The sequence below is a fragment of the Phaethon aethereus genome (assembly GCF_964289735.1).
Source record: "Phaethon aethereus genome assembly, chromosome: 12".
Classification (NCBI taxonomy): Eukaryota; Metazoa; Chordata; class Aves; order Phaethontiformes; family Phaethontidae; genus Phaethon; species Phaethon aethereus.
In genome coordinates, this window is record NC_138588.1 from 11420972 (window position 1) to 11436573 (window position 15602).

General features: G+C 38.9%; 1 protein-coding gene across 1 annotated transcript; it reads right to left on the minus strand.

Moving 5' to 3' along the window:
- Positions 1 to 1661: 1661 nt before the first annotated feature.
- Positions 1662 to 12004, minus strand: HDC (histidine decarboxylase; the record flags this gene model as incomplete). Its single annotated transcript, XM_082005387.1, has 12 exons — positions 1662 to 2426; positions 2609 to 2710; positions 3415 to 3513; positions 4733 to 4823; positions 4930 to 5092; positions 5943 to 6009; positions 6259 to 6402; positions 7375 to 7509; positions 8332 to 8454; positions 9839 to 9952; positions 10982 to 11154; positions 11977 to 12004. The coding sequence occupies 12 exons, from the start codon at positions 12002 to 12004 to the stop codon at positions 1662 to 1664; spliced, it is 2004 nt and encodes a 667-aa protein (XP_081861513.1).
- Positions 12005 to 15602: the final 3598 nt, after the last annotated feature.

A 15602-nucleotide genomic window follows, 5' to 3' on the forward strand; every position in this document is an offset into this window, starting at 1 on the left:
CCAAGTCTACTTGTATCTTAGCCTGGCTTCTCCTCTCCTTCATACTTTGAATCTTACCTAGCTTCCTACTGTGTATGGATGTATTGTTAATGCTGTGAACATTAATACTGCGCATCTGAGTGTGTGAAAGTGGGTACAAGGTAAGACATCTTTATGCAAATACATTTATAGTGATATTAAAGGATGACTGCATTTACACTGCATTAGTAAATATTACATCTCTAAGTCAAAACACAAAACTCATTAAAAGAGACCATTAATGAAACTTAACAGTTGTCTCAAATTAACTAATCAAAAAAATCTGTATTAGATGCTTACATTAACTTTTATCCATTGCAGCAGAGATGCCCTCTTATTTTTCATGCACCAAATAATACATACACAGAATGAGAACAATTTATAATAACTTAAGACGTATTTTCCTTTGGGTGCAAATAGAGTATTGGCAGGCCAGGGACTTCAGTAATAAAGTGTAGCTTAGATTTCCCTAGAATTTAAAAAAAGGCAAATAATATTACAGAATGGAATAAAGTAAACCTGTTCTTACTAGAAAGTGTTACCAGGCCAAATTTTACTGCTCCTTGTAACACATGCCTCGATATACCCCACTGTGAGTTTAGCTGATGTTGTATAAAGGTATGGAAATTATTCTGATTAACCAGTCTCATTGTTTATATGTAATGTAAGAAGAGTTGTACTGGGTCAGACTGAAGATCTGCTGCCTTCAAGATGGAGTGACTGTAGGTGTCTGGAAAGAACTATGAAGGAGGCAGTAAGCATCTAGCAGTGCTTTCCCAGAATAATCTCCTAGAAATCATCATGCTTCCTGACTCAACAGTAGTATCTCTGAATGTAAACTGCCCTCAATAGATTTTTCTCCCCCCATTTTTTTAAATTATTCTTGAAATTATGTAAATCATTGGTCTCTTGTAGCAATAAGGTTGTTTGCTGCATAGAGACCCTTTCTTCTGTAATGCCTCTCTGTTCTGTTATGAGAAAGGGTGAAATATCATTCTTACTCTCTTTCCTCATGCGCTTGGGATTTACAGACCTTAGGTAATGCCAAGAAAGGCCACAGGTGCTTAGCAAGGGCAAAAAGCCTCCCGTGCACAGATGGAATGGCAGGGCTGCTGTGTTTTTAAACTTGGGGAGTTTTAAAATAGCCCTAGTACAGCAAAATCTCTTACAAGAGGTTACACCTTTCTTTTTGCACAGTTCAGAGCTGATGTTGGCATTGTCTCCACACACAGATCCTCACAGCAGTCTAGAGGGTTTAAGTCAAGATATTAAAAAACAAACAAAAAAATCAATGGTGAAAATAGAGAGCTAAATTGTTTACTACTTACTTGCATATTTTGTAAAAACAGTTCTAGCCTACCAGCTAGAAACTGTCCATTACCAGGACTGGTAAGGCAGAAATTGGCATTTTCTTTACCACAGTCTACAAAAGGGAGAGTTTCATGTTACATGCCTACAAGATTTATTTGACATTTTAATCTATAAATACACAAAGTTTCCACCAGTAAAAGCACAGGAATTTTCTCAGTGGTCATTGCCACTGCTTACATATTGAACAAAGTAACATAGTATTGCATATGAATAAGCAAACTTTGGTTCTCTTTCTACCTGGAGACATCTTAAGGACCAGTCTCTTTCACTTGTTAAACAATGGCTTGCAGAGGACAACAAGGCAGCTGAAGGCCACACTGAATGCTACACTCCGGAAAGCTTGGGACACTGTAGAACTTAATTAGTTTTTTGAAGGCACTTTTTTTGAACATCATCACCTCTTCAGGCAGCCTGGAAAGAATTCTGGCATTTGCATGAGACTCCTTCTTGTCAGTGGCTGCTGCTTTGGGGTTACATTGCTCAAGACTACCAGTCATTGGCACGCTGTTGCAGCTAAGGGAACGTGCTGTCTTTTTCTTGCCTTGAACAGATAAGTAACTGAATAAAAAAGAGGTTAATTTATGTTTGGTAACATCTTGGACATCTTCCGGGAAACAGTCATCTAGAGGATCCCCTTGACCTTTCACTTGTTTACTAATCATGCACATACTGGGACTCACAGGTAACTTCTTAGGCTGAACTACTATTTTTCTGGAAGGTGTTTTGTATTTTCCTCCATCTAGATAAAGCTGAGAAGCATTACTAATGACATCAGAACTAGGCTTAACTACCGTATTAGGAATTCTTGCCCCATCACCAGAATTAATGGTGCAGTGCAACCCATAATTCTGGCTAACGATCTGGGCTGCATTGTGTTGAATGATGTTCCAGTCTTGCAGAATATCTTCCCTGGTCGTGAACTGAGATGTTACAGTGAAGCGAATGATGAACTTGTCATGAATGGTTGCTGGAATAAGGAAGAGCCTGCCAGAACTGCTTAGTTCTTTCAGGAGTTCTTCCGTCAGCCAGTTGGGACCCTGTTTTAAATATGAATTAAAAAAAAATACTATAGTTAGAATTTCCAGTGACATTTAAACGTCTCTGAGAATTCCAGCATTGCAAATTCATACATGAAACTTTATTCTCAGTTCTTAATGTCTGGGGAGAGATCAGCTGTGGTCACTTCTACAAAGAGATATGTAAAAGGCCCAATCTTTACCTTTAGGCGAAATACAACCAGTCCAAGATGTCTCTTGGCAGGAACTTCAAAGAGTGGGTCACTTTTAACCAAGGATTCAAAGAATTTGGCCATTTCAGCACCCTGTAATTATGGAAAAAAAGTAGTTATGTATTGGTTTGTCACAAACCCACTGTAAGACACAGTTAAACTAAGTAGTTAAAAAGAATTCCTTTCCTTACTAAAACACATTATTCCAATGAATGAATGGTAGCAAACAGAAGAATGACAACAAAGCTAAGAATTTTAAAGTCTGTCTCTATTTACCCAAAAGCGTGACAACGGACAAGAGTGACTGGACTATTCATAGGAGTTTTCTAGAAAAAGGTTTGAAAACAGAATTGTGCCTTCTCAGACTAGAGTCCCTTTGCAGCAACTGTTGATCCACAATATGATCCCTTGTATTTACACTCCATCAAAGACTTAAGCCTGTAAATTTTCATAGCAATGGGTTCAGCCATCCATCACAGCCTGCCTCCCAAACAGCTGCCACTTTGCCTCAAAGAAAGCTTCTACAGATTAGTACTCAGTAATGTGCAGAAGGCGTTGACTTATCGAGTCGCTTTCCATTGCCTAGTGCTTCCAAGAAGGGTACAGGAAATGTTTTGTCTACACAGTGAATCTTTACAGATGACTTAAGAGTAAAATCTGCACGCATTTAGCGTTCACGTGCAAGCTTTGTGTGTGAGAGGATTTCTGTTACTCATCTTTGCATCACTGAATTTATTAAACTCGGCTACCAATAAATTAACATAATACATACACGCTTGCATTGTTAATTCACGTACATGTCGGACATGAGCTTGAAGCTTTTTCACCCCAAATGAACGAATCACAAACCACAGCTTCAAAGAACGAAATCGACGGCTCAGTGGAATCTGCCAGTGCTGTGAAAACACAACAGTGTATCAATGAGTGCAAAAGCAACTGAAAGGAGTGTCCCCTTACACTGAGTCTGTTACTTCAGACTCGGATCAGAAATCTCTGTTGACACAAATAATTTCATATTACTGAAAATCTGCTAAGCCTAGGAAGTAGCCATCAAAGAAATGCTATGTCTACATACTTTTCAATTACTTGCAAAAATAAGATTTTGGCTATTCCTCTTAATTTATGTCTTAGATATGCTTAGAATTTTTAGGTAATTAACCGCACCTTTTTGCATCTAATTAGAATTTTTAGGTAATTAACCGCACCTTTTTGCATCTAAAGAGCATTATCAACTCAAGATGTGTCCATTTACACTTTAGGGCTGAGTGCTCATTTCAGTTCCTATAATTTGCATATTTAAGTGCCATCTTTAACGTTTTCTCAAATCAACCATGAACAGCAAGAGTTGATATAGGGGTAGACCCTTCCAGAAGAAGTAACACCTACTGCATGGAAAAGAGTGACAAAACATGTAAAAGAATACTCCTAGAGAGCTACACAAGCACATGCAGGGTCTTATTCAACCACAGGAGGGACTCATTGATATATTTTTTCCTGCCACTCTACACTCACTCTCTAGTGAAAAGCACTATTGATTTCAAGCAAACAATTCTCTTCTCAGGACTACAGTGAGATCATAGCAGAAAAAATTGGCAGTGAATATTCTTTTGTTTTACTGTACTGAAAACTGCTGTAAGATCGATCTAAAGTGAAATGCCTCTTAGCTCTTGTATGAATACCTTAAATCTCAAGAAAAATATAATTCATACTACTGCTGTTTAAGAGCATGATGTTTCCATTGTTTACTCCTTTCTATCTTTTATTACATATTACAGAGAAGAACACAAAATGCCATCAGCAGAAATTACTTCAGCAACACAACACACAGAAATGACCCTTCTAACTAAAAAGGCAAGGCTGGATCCCCATCTCTGTAAAAATCTTAAGTACTTCAATCTCTCTATCTGAAAGCAATTTTATAATTAATTCTCATAATCAGGGCTCACTTCAAAGTTTTATTATTTAATCTGCATTAGTATCTCAGTATAATTGGGTTTACGCTTTTAAGTAATAAGGCCAGCTATAAGATAAGCATGCTCCAGAGTGTGAGGAATTTTGCAGTCTGTTTGAACATTTTATAGGCAATTTAAAATATCAACTCAAAGAACAACTTACCATGAAATCAACAGCAGCTCCCGAGTTGGGATGTCTGAGGTAGACAGGGTTAACACTGAAGGTTTGATGTAACTTGTATTTATCCTTAACCCTACCAATTGTAGAATGAACTGTATTTAGCAAAAAATTGTGCAGAGAAAGACTTTGCAATTTGCATGTTATCCTTTTGGTGGTGGTTGTGTTCTGCCTTTACTCACCAAAATCCAGTGCAGTCAAAATGAACCATCATCCATTTAGAAGGGTTAAAAGTAAAGGAATCTGCATATTCGATTCCATCCAAGAACAATCGAAATTCAGGACATACAAATGCTGTTCCTGCATATGCAGCATCAATGTGAAGCCAGAGTCCCTCAGCCTCACCTGTTGGAATTGAAATTGTTATGTAAGGGACATAAGGAACCAAAGTACATGCTTAACCTCTCCTCTCTGAAAACTAGGTGTCTGTTTTTGCAGGAGGCAGACAGGCTGACAAAAAAATTGTAAGCAAGACAAACAATTGAGAATCCAGTTTTATGCTACAGCTGTGGATTCAGAACCCCAGAATATAGGAAAATGCTGAAATCAGATGGACTCTATAACAAAATTCACTATTCCATATTTCATATGTGAGGCTTTTTAACATTTGATTTCTCTCACCTGCCTTTTTACTAAGTGAAATTCCCCAGTAGAACTCAGTTGCACAAAGCCATAATAAAGACAAGACGGCAAGCAAAAATGACACAGATAGAAGCCACACTCTGACCCATAAGAGACAGTGCCACAAGTCTTCAGTAATTACTTGTCAGAATTTATTCTGGAATAGAATCTGCAGCCATGTCAAATGCAACCATGTCAAATTTACCTGTTCAGTAACTGGTGGCTACAAAGGATGCCCTACCAAACACTAGCTTCAAAACTCCTTTGCTAGGTTAGATATTTATGTATCCATCCTACAACACTACTGCACTCTGTACTGTACAGTCTGTATTCCCTGAATAACCACATTAAAGATTTATCAGCTAGCAAATTTCATCCATCTTGAATAGAATGTATTTTAGCATCCTAATCTAAATCTTACAGAAATCACTGCAAAGTCTTGCGCTAACTCCACCGATTCCAAGACACATCTGAAAAACTCATCTGATAAGTGTTCCTACTCTTCTTGGTTTTGGCATGAAAAATTCTCATACCGTCTTTTCTGTGTTATCATAGTTTAAAATCAGGCACTTACAAATTGGACCTAGTTCTGAGAGATTGTCAAAAGCACAGACACCAGTTGTACCCAAAGTTGCACAAACCTAGAAGAAAACAAACTTGTTAAGATGGCATTTCTTAAATAAATGGATGCAGCACTTTGAAAGTCGAGAGGCTGTCATAGTTCAAATGATATTAAATTTTTTTTGTTCAATAAAATAGAAATTCTTGTACACATTTTAACCTTCAGCTAATGTATTTTAGCACAATAAGAAATGTTTCAGATGTAATTTTATGTTGACATTAAGAATACAACGCTATGTCAACACCCCCAAGCAGAAAGTTGAACATACAAAGACTGGCACTAGGCCTTTCTTTCTGTCTTCTGCAATGGCTTTCTTCAAAGTTTCACCTCTGAGGGAAAAGTTCTCATCCACAGGCAGAAACTTCATCTTCACAAGAGAAATCAAGCCAGCCTTTTCTACAGAAGAATGCGCCTTTAAAAAAAAAAACAAACAAACAGTAAGAAAGCAAGCTCTGAGGCTGAACAGCTGTGATAAGTTATGGCCTTATAAAAGACAGTGGTTGCAAGAAAAGCAGAGATAAGGTCCTTATTATAATGTGTATTAATACAAGTCTGAAAGTTTCTTCTTTGTGAGTAACTAAAATAAATAATACACTGTAATTCCAAGGAATGCATATGCTCCATTTATTTGGGTACTGGTCTCTAAAATGTAATAATAGGCATCCTCACCTTGCATTTGGAGGGCCATTTATCAAAACTCGGATTTTAAAGGAGCCTCTAGAAACTGATCTACCTCAGTTTATTTCCTCCTCCCTGCCATGAGAAGATAAAAACCCCTGAAGTGTGACTAATTCTGGGCTGTGGTAGATGAAAACCCTTCACAAGAAAAAGCCCTTTTAGTTATACTCAGAGAGAACCAACATGAGCATCTCTCCTGTTGCAGTTTTCACAGGGGAATATGATTGTTCAGTTCAGGAGTCCAAGGACAGAACGGGTTTTGCAGCAGAGTCACAGTACTGTGTAAATATCTCCTCCAAGAACAAGCACAGAGGCCTAGAGTGGAGACCGCAACCAGGAGCGGCACTGAGGTAACGCCCTGAGCATGCCCTGTCTCTGAATAGAAGGAGGCTGTGAAGAAACAAGAGCTGAAGCAGCATGAGATCAGCACCTAGTTACTGGAGTAAGGCTTTGTGAAAAACAGGAAGGAAGTGCAGAAATGAGTCATATGAAATAGTCTCTTGAGGACTGCCAGGACCCTACAAAACCTCGTTTCACACCGATTTCGTTTCCACATCTGCAGAAAGCAACATTAGAGGGATTCGTTCATGCTTGTGAGGCATTCATGTTTGTGGTTTTCTCTTGGTACAGAAATGTGGTTCACATTGTACAGTCTGGGTGAAATAGCAGAAGCAAATTTGTTTTCTTTGTAACCATAAGAACCTACTTGATCAGATGCATAAGCGATGAGGCGAGAATTGAGTGAGGACTCATCCATCTCTGGTTCAGAAAGCTTCATCTCCAGAATTTTGTTTTTCCTTGCTGCTAGCAGTGCAACCAAAGTTGATTCACTCACAGTGCTCTGCAAAGACATTGCTCATTTACTGCAATATATTCCTCCTCTATTGCTATCTTGTCAGGGATTTATTGAAGTTATTGAAGTGCTCAGCTGCCCACTCCCTCTTTTATTTCTAGTACTGCTTTTCTGCGATGTGGTGGAAAGTCACTAGCTGATGAGCAGCGCTCTGGTCCAGCAACACAAAACAAAGCCTTTTAACTGCTGTATATTTTTAACATGCAGGACCAAGTTGGGGGGAGTAAATAAATCACATTTTCCTATACAGCTAAAATGTAGTATCCCCCATAAAAATAATAAACCTGAGCAAAGGTCCTTACAACAACACAGAGCTTCAGCACTGATTCCAGATGATACTTGCTTAGGCCTTATGAAAGGAGGTAAAGGTTCAGGTCTTGATCCTGCAACTCTCAGAGACACAAAGTAGACATGAAGGAAAAAAAAAAATTCCTGTGTGGCTAAAGACTGCTGGGAGAAGGACAGTAACAAGGATCCCCTCTCTAATTATGTAAGAATCACTTTATTGAATAATTTGGTGATGTGAAACAGACTGAAGAAACCAAATCTCATTTATCCTTAGTAAGGGCACAAGAATACCTGCTCCTCGTCCATAACAGAATTAGAACTAAAAGCAATAGCAATTCCTAGTCTATGATTTTCTATATTTAATAATAAAACTTGGGAAAGTAATGTCAAATTGCGACTTGTCACTATTCAGACCCATAGAGCAAATCTTGTTGGTTTTATCTCCAGGAAAATTATCACGCAGAGGGAAATTCACTTGAGTGAAAACAAGATGTCGATGAGGCCACCCCCGATCCCCCTTACCTGCAATACTCCTCCACCCACACTGTTGGGATGGTGGTGCAGGAATTTATCTGGAAGGCCCAGCATTTTAGCCAACCAATCCATCACATTCATCTCCAGTTCTGTACAGGCTGGACTGGAGGCCTAGAAAAATCAAAAAAGAGGATCAGGCTGTAATTCATTCTGCAAACACAGTAGGAGTATAACCCTTAGAGTAAACCACATACCACATTTTAATTAATAGCTATTAGCACTTTTTAATTGCCTTGTGAGAAATCTCATTGAGATGCAACAAAGGCAGATGACAAGCTTGTAGCACTGGATATATAAGCAGCTGTGTCATACTATGGCCCATACCTAGCAGAACACAACACTATTGTAATAAAAATGATGTTTGGTGAGTTCTGTAATACAGACCTCTATGTTAAGGTTGCAGCTGAGGGTGACCTCTGGGTACCTTGCTCATTACCAGTTGCTGTCGTGCAGCACCAAATACAGAGACTCTCACCAACCTCCTCAAAATGTTCTCTCCAGATCACCTGCATCACCTCAGTGTTGAGCTTCTCAACTATCAATAATTTCAGAGTCATTGAAAAAAAAAATCACAATGAGCCATTTGAGACAAAACCGTGGAACTGCAATTCACCACACGCGTACATGCTCTTGGTCCCTACAGAGAAAGGGTACTGATCTGTTTTCCAACTGAGAGTTAAGGGAGGCTTTTTGAAGAGTGGCAAAAGAAAGATGAAAGCTGTTCTGCAGTGTCCAGCTTTCCACTTATGAGAGAATCTGTTTACACTGCAAACTTAACAGAAATCTATCAAAACTAGATTGAAGGCATACAACTGGATGTTTCTGTGTATGCAATGAGCTAATCTGATACAACTACACGGAGACCATAACCATCAATTTCTTACAGGTTTATGAGCTTCTACCGCTTTCTTACACAGAGACACACATCTAAAAATCTGGGCAACTTCACCACTGGGGAAAACATTGGCTTCAGAACACTACTGAGGTATGTACAGTCATAACCAAGTAGTGCTCTGTAGTTGCTGCAGGAGAATACAAAATACTCAGATATTCTGGGATAGGCCACCAAACAATTATTTTCAGAAGAGGAAAAATAGGAAACGTGTTCCCTCAGAGGAGCAGGAGAACTGGAATGGAGCCCAACCTAGCCTGCAGTCATGGACGGTGGCTGCTCTATTGCCTGCAGTGCTTGTGTAACAGTCTTGGCACTCAGACTGGAGGACAGGACAATGCTCACAGTGAGATATGCAAAGAATCAGAAAACAGACATTTCTAGTGGTATATTTTCTTCATTTGCATCTTACTACTAGGTAGTGTTTGCTCTTATATATCCAATTTTTTTTTCAAGTGACATTTTTCATTTATGCAAACAACATACAATTTGTTGAAGTAAATAACTATACTGACTCACAGAACAAGAAGGAATGACTATGACCTGCTCCTGCATAATACACACAGGAGATGAATATCTAAAATAACAACAACAAAAAATTACCCATGTGAATCCCAAGCAGTTAATTGCATCAGCCAACATATCTCCAAGGAGTGAAGGCCAGGAAGTAAGAGCTGGAAAGTAGGCGTGCATGTGTGGACTTTGCCAATGGACTACCTGGAACAAATTATCTACAAATTAAGTCTGAAAACATCACAAAATTCTGCACGAGATGTAACGATCAGCATCTGTTTAAAGTGATAGAAAAGGATCATAGCAACATAAATGCAATAATAGATCTGCCAGCAGAAAGCTACAGAGATAATATCAACAGGAGTGCAGCACTAGCAAATGATAACACTGTGTCGTTATTAGATAAATTCCAAATTATAGCAAAAGCATTTATCTGAATTAAACAGGCAGACAAAGATTCTGAACAGGAAAGAATGGTCTTTTGAACATTGCACAACAGACTCAGAAGCATTTATCAAAATATTAATAAGGGGAATCCTTGCAACAAAGTTGCTCTTGCTCATTTTGTCAAACAACAGCTTGCCTTTAGCTACACAGAGCAATTTACAATTATACAGCCCCGCTCTATACACCTGAGGAGCTTGTATGTGGGACACCAGCTTAAGCATGTTTAATGCTCTCCTGTAACAGACCAAGTTTCTGCAAACATCTGTAACAGAAATTTTAAAATAGACTTTGAAAGTTTCTTACATAAAGCTTTTAATTAGGTAATATGAACTCCCTTAGCAGAATGTGCAGTATTTATGTACAAGAGGAAGGAGACCTTTACATTCAAAGAGCAGGAGACAAGTCTTACATGTACAAGACCTTGGGCAAGAGATGTTTCACCTTGCTGTGTTATGACTTTCCACATCTCTGAAATTGAAATGATGCAGTTCAGCAGGTAGAGACTTTGTGAAGTTAAATTCACCAGTGCTAGAAAATCATTGTTTCCCTCTAAGCAAACATGAGTTATTCTTAATGTATAAAATACTTCAGTCTATCCCCTAAAATTGTAGTTAGGAACACAACAGTAATCTCCAGAATTATTCTGTGGACATAATGTCTGCAAGACTTATTCTACATTGGGTCCTTTACTTATTTAGATAAATGTATCCTGGGCATTCTCAGGATTTGGTGTTCACTCCAGGTAGTAATGGCTTTTTCCTGTCATGATTATACTTTATTTCTTACCCCAGGCATAATAATCTTCTCTATATCTCCAAAGATGTTGTCCCAGCTGTCTGGGTCCATTGGGGCAGAATCCGGCAACTGGGCTCTCATGTATCCTGGCTGTACATCAGGAGTCACCCGTCTCTCTCTCACATTGCTCAGGTACTGGCAAATGTAATCCACCATCTCTTTCCCTGGAAGAGGCAAACCAGTGCTTTGAGTTTTGACTGTGGGAAAACTAACTAGTAGTACTAGTACTTCACACAGTCTGTCATTAGCATTGGACAGGGCTTGGAAAACTGCTCCCAGGGTAGCCACAGGAACTAACCTTCCTCCTACACCCTTCTTGGTCCGTCTAACACACAGCTTCTTGTGGGGACAGAACAGATTCACAGGGTTATTTCAGTGTCATCATTGACTAGTTCAAATGTGCCTTTAAAATACAATCATGGTACAAGTACAGTTTGTTTGATTACTGATAGACAGATTTTTCTTGCCTACAAATTAACTGAAACTGCATTTCACAGAAATGAAATTTTTATCATGCCCTACGTTTCCCTGTTGTTGTATCATACCCGCTTCTGCATCCTCTGAAAACAGCCTCACAGCTCCATACCTTTTCTCCACTTTTTAGGCAATCTCCAGCCTTGGGATTAAAGTTTGCTCCCCATCTCCAGAACTGTGCTAGTATCACTGGAAGTTTCACGGGGTCAGCCAGGGAAGAACCACTGTGCACAACCCCTGAGCACAAGTTTATTGAGAATCAGTTTTGCAGCTTCCCCACAGTATTTTAAATGTAAGACCAAAAAGCGTAAGTCATTCACTGACTCCAAATCCATTAATTTAAACTCAACCCTGGGACACATTTTTGTCATAGCCTCAGATCGAAGTCTCAAGGACACAGGTGCAAATAAAGAGCATATAGCCCCTCCTAATTTTGGGTACCGCTCCCAGCACTACAACAGTTGATCTCTGTGAGCAAATGCTACCTATTTCCAAGAGCAGAGATCACTCACCTCTCTCTCTGTACTCCTCAGGATCCATAGAGATTCCTTCTAAAAGCACCTCTTCAAACCTGGGCCACGACCTTTCAGGAGCTGTGGGCAGTCTGGTCTGGTGCCCTGCTAGCTGCTTCACCCTTTATAGCTCCCTTTATCTCTCAGACTCATGCATTCTGGAAAAGGTTTAATGTAGGCAGGTTATTGGTGAGTGCTTATCTAACTCCTCCCAGCTGAGGGCTTTTACAGTCTCTTCTATGTTCTCATCTGTGCCCTTTTGATGTGTAAGATAGTATGTCTCTAAAGAGGAGCTGTCTCTGCACTACTCCTTTCCCATTTTCAAACAATCTTTTGGAAGTCTTACAGTAATCCATGTCAAGAATATAAGACACATTAACATAAGACTTGTGGGAGAGAAAAATCTCAAGAGCTTCCAAAACCAAATAAAAGCAGTCATGTGACTCTAGCATACCCAACTACTGCGCTAGCAGTAGTCATTGCAGCAAGGCACCAGCATATAATGAATTTGACATTGCGGGCAGGGACTTTTTTTTTTTTTTTTAATAATTGTAGGACTGAGTTTTCCCCAAGAAGAGATTATACTTGCATCCTCACAAGTCTTCAGTCCCTATGCTGTCAGTCCCTTCCTGCTAGAAGGAAAGGCATTACAATTACGGCCAGTCCCAGAATTGCAATCCAAAGCAGCAATGATCCTCTTTGTGGATTGCCTGCCCTTCCAGATCAGACCAGGTTACACTGCAGGGTGATGTTCCTCCACTGGTATCATCCTAGATTGCTGAGCTGGGAAAACACATCTTTTTTCCCCCACTGTGCTTGCTTTTCTCACATATGGTATGCAAAAGCACTGGGATTTGGCCTTGTATCTCCAGAATTCCCCAAAGTCCTCCACCTGGATTGTTCTCAGTTTCAAAGAACAGCCATGTAGATTCCCCCATGTTCCAGTTTTAGGACCTGAAAAATATATCCTGACCTATCTCTGGCAGCACGACCTTTGGCACGGCACTTAATGGTGAGCACTTAGCTTCTTCACCAGAAAGAACTCACTTGCTCTACACTGATACCAGGCAGCCCAGGGAAAAGAGAGAGGTAGGACTTATGAACTAAGCACCAGAAATTATTACATACTACAATATATGTTTGCCCTATTTTTGCCATACCCTAGGCTCCTGCTTAAGGCTGGCCCCGTTGGAGACAGGATACCAGGCTGGGCAGAACCTTCGTCTGATACCCGACAGCAGTTTCTCTGTTCTCATCATACAGAAGAGAACTGGCTGTCAGAGCAGTTTTGATTTTCTGCCTCATGTACTGTAACACAGCCTAAACGCTTTCATTATTCTAGAAAGTTATGTCCTTTTCCACAGTGTACTTTCTACAGAACAGTATGAAAACCTTTCCTAGTTTCTGCTGCGATTAGATATTTCAGAAAGAACTGTTTCATAGATATGACAAAGATGCTCTGATACATGCACATCAGATTAATATACTGAAATTAAAAAAAACTTGATAAAAAGACATGGAAAGAAGTAGTACAAGAAGCGCAGAAAAAAAACATACTCTAGCATATTCATCTGCTTTATCTCCTATTTCTCTGAAAACATTAGGAAAAAAAGTAACAAGCTGCCCACACACTTAATATCAATTTAGGAACGTCTCCTGGCTTTACTGTAAATGCAACCATAAAGGGGAAAAAAGAATGCGAGAAGGGACTGGCATCAAGTACAGGACCAACTCAAAAAGAGCTCAGAGTTCTCAAAAACTGTGATTCTAGCTCATTACAAGTAACTAATACATTACGTCAATATACAGATGTCTGTTCAAAGAAAGCTGGTAGCTAATTACATTTATGATTTCAATTTGGAACAGCAAATAAGGAGCAACACTTTTCACAATGTTTTCGGAGCTCAGCTACACAATAAATATTCCATGTGACATATACCCTACGCCTTTGCTCAAAGGTTATAGTTTCATCAGGTTGGTTTCTCGTTCTGTACAAAAGAGAACAAACAGCAGGTCCTGTTTGGAACTGGAATAAAATAGATGATAATGAATTACAGGTAGGGTAAATATTGCTGTTATAACATTTTTGTTATAGCTACCCTGCACTTGGAAGGATTTTGTTACAGACAATGAGGAACAGAATATTTGCTCACAGGAAGCAGAATGAATAAAAAAGGTTCTTTTGTTTGCTACAAAGGTCTGTGCCGTCAAAGCCGTGGGAAATTCTCCATTTGGACGTGAACATTACCGTTATCACTACTCAGACTAACGCTGAAATTCTTATCGTTATTAAGAGTTCACAAAGATTTAACTGCAGTTAAGTTTGTGGGATGTGAGGACACAAACATTATTTTGATCACAGATAATTCAGTTGGAGCAATGTCTAACCAGCGCATGTAACTTGACTAACTGGTTCCTTCATTTGCTAGTGACATAATGGATAGTTTCTGAAAAAAACCCTAAAAGATAGCCATTTCCAGTTACTCACTGCACAAGGCTTGCTTCAAGGCCTAGTATCAGCTGAGCATGATTATATCCTTGAAAATAATTATTCTAAAAACTACCACCACAGATTTTCTATTTTTTTATTATCTTTTGATTATTTTGGGGTCAAATTTGCCAGTCAGGATCAAATTGCCAAATTTATACTAATACGAGGATATTTAGGATTTTTTCCTAATTGCCAATTCTATAAGCTCAAGTCAAAGTTGGAAGATTTTACTTCATATTGTATACTGCAATTCTTTCCCCAGTCCTCCCTCCTCCTTTGAGGGCCATTCTAAGCCTAAAACTGTTTTTCATATTTTTCTGAATGCCTTACACAGCACAGCTTTGACCTTCTAATGTGCATACAAAACAACTGAAATTGAATTGATTCTACACTATACATATGTGGAAAAGATATTTAATTGTAAAATAGAAAAAGTAGGCCAGAGTACAGTTTTAAGGGTAATTCTTCTGTGTACAGTATAGGTAAACTAGACTTTTTGCTTAAGTTTATATAAACAATTCCATAAAAGCAGTGAAACATGGAACAACAAAGCAAAGCACAAAGTTTTATCTTACAAAAAGGGAATCTGCACAGTAGTTCAAAATTTCATGTAACACAGCACTGAACAATCTTAAGGCAGATCAGTCTAAGCACAGGACTAGAAGCCAGGAACTCCTGAGACCTATTCCCAGGTCCACCAGATTCATGTAGTTGTGGGCCAGTCATTTAACACTCCCTGTGTTGCACTTATACCAGTTATAAAATTGAGACGATAACACTCACTTACCTGCCTCAGGCAGTACAGTAAGGGTTCTTTAAAAGATTTTACAATGCTCTGAAGATGTCATGTGCTATATCAATCCTAAGCATAATAGATCACTGCACAGACACACACAAACACAGTATCACAGTGAAGAACAATGATGCTAGGTAAGAAGAGCATCACTACAACATAAAAAAAAAAAATCACTTGTCCAATTGCATAATCAAAATGCAAAAGTCCGTTTAGAAAAAAATGTATCACTGAAATAATTTCAAGGGGGAAAAGAGATCAATAGGAATATTCTAAAAGAACTACTATTTGTGTTCCAGTGGAGACATTCTTTTCTATTCATTACTGAACTTCAACATGTTT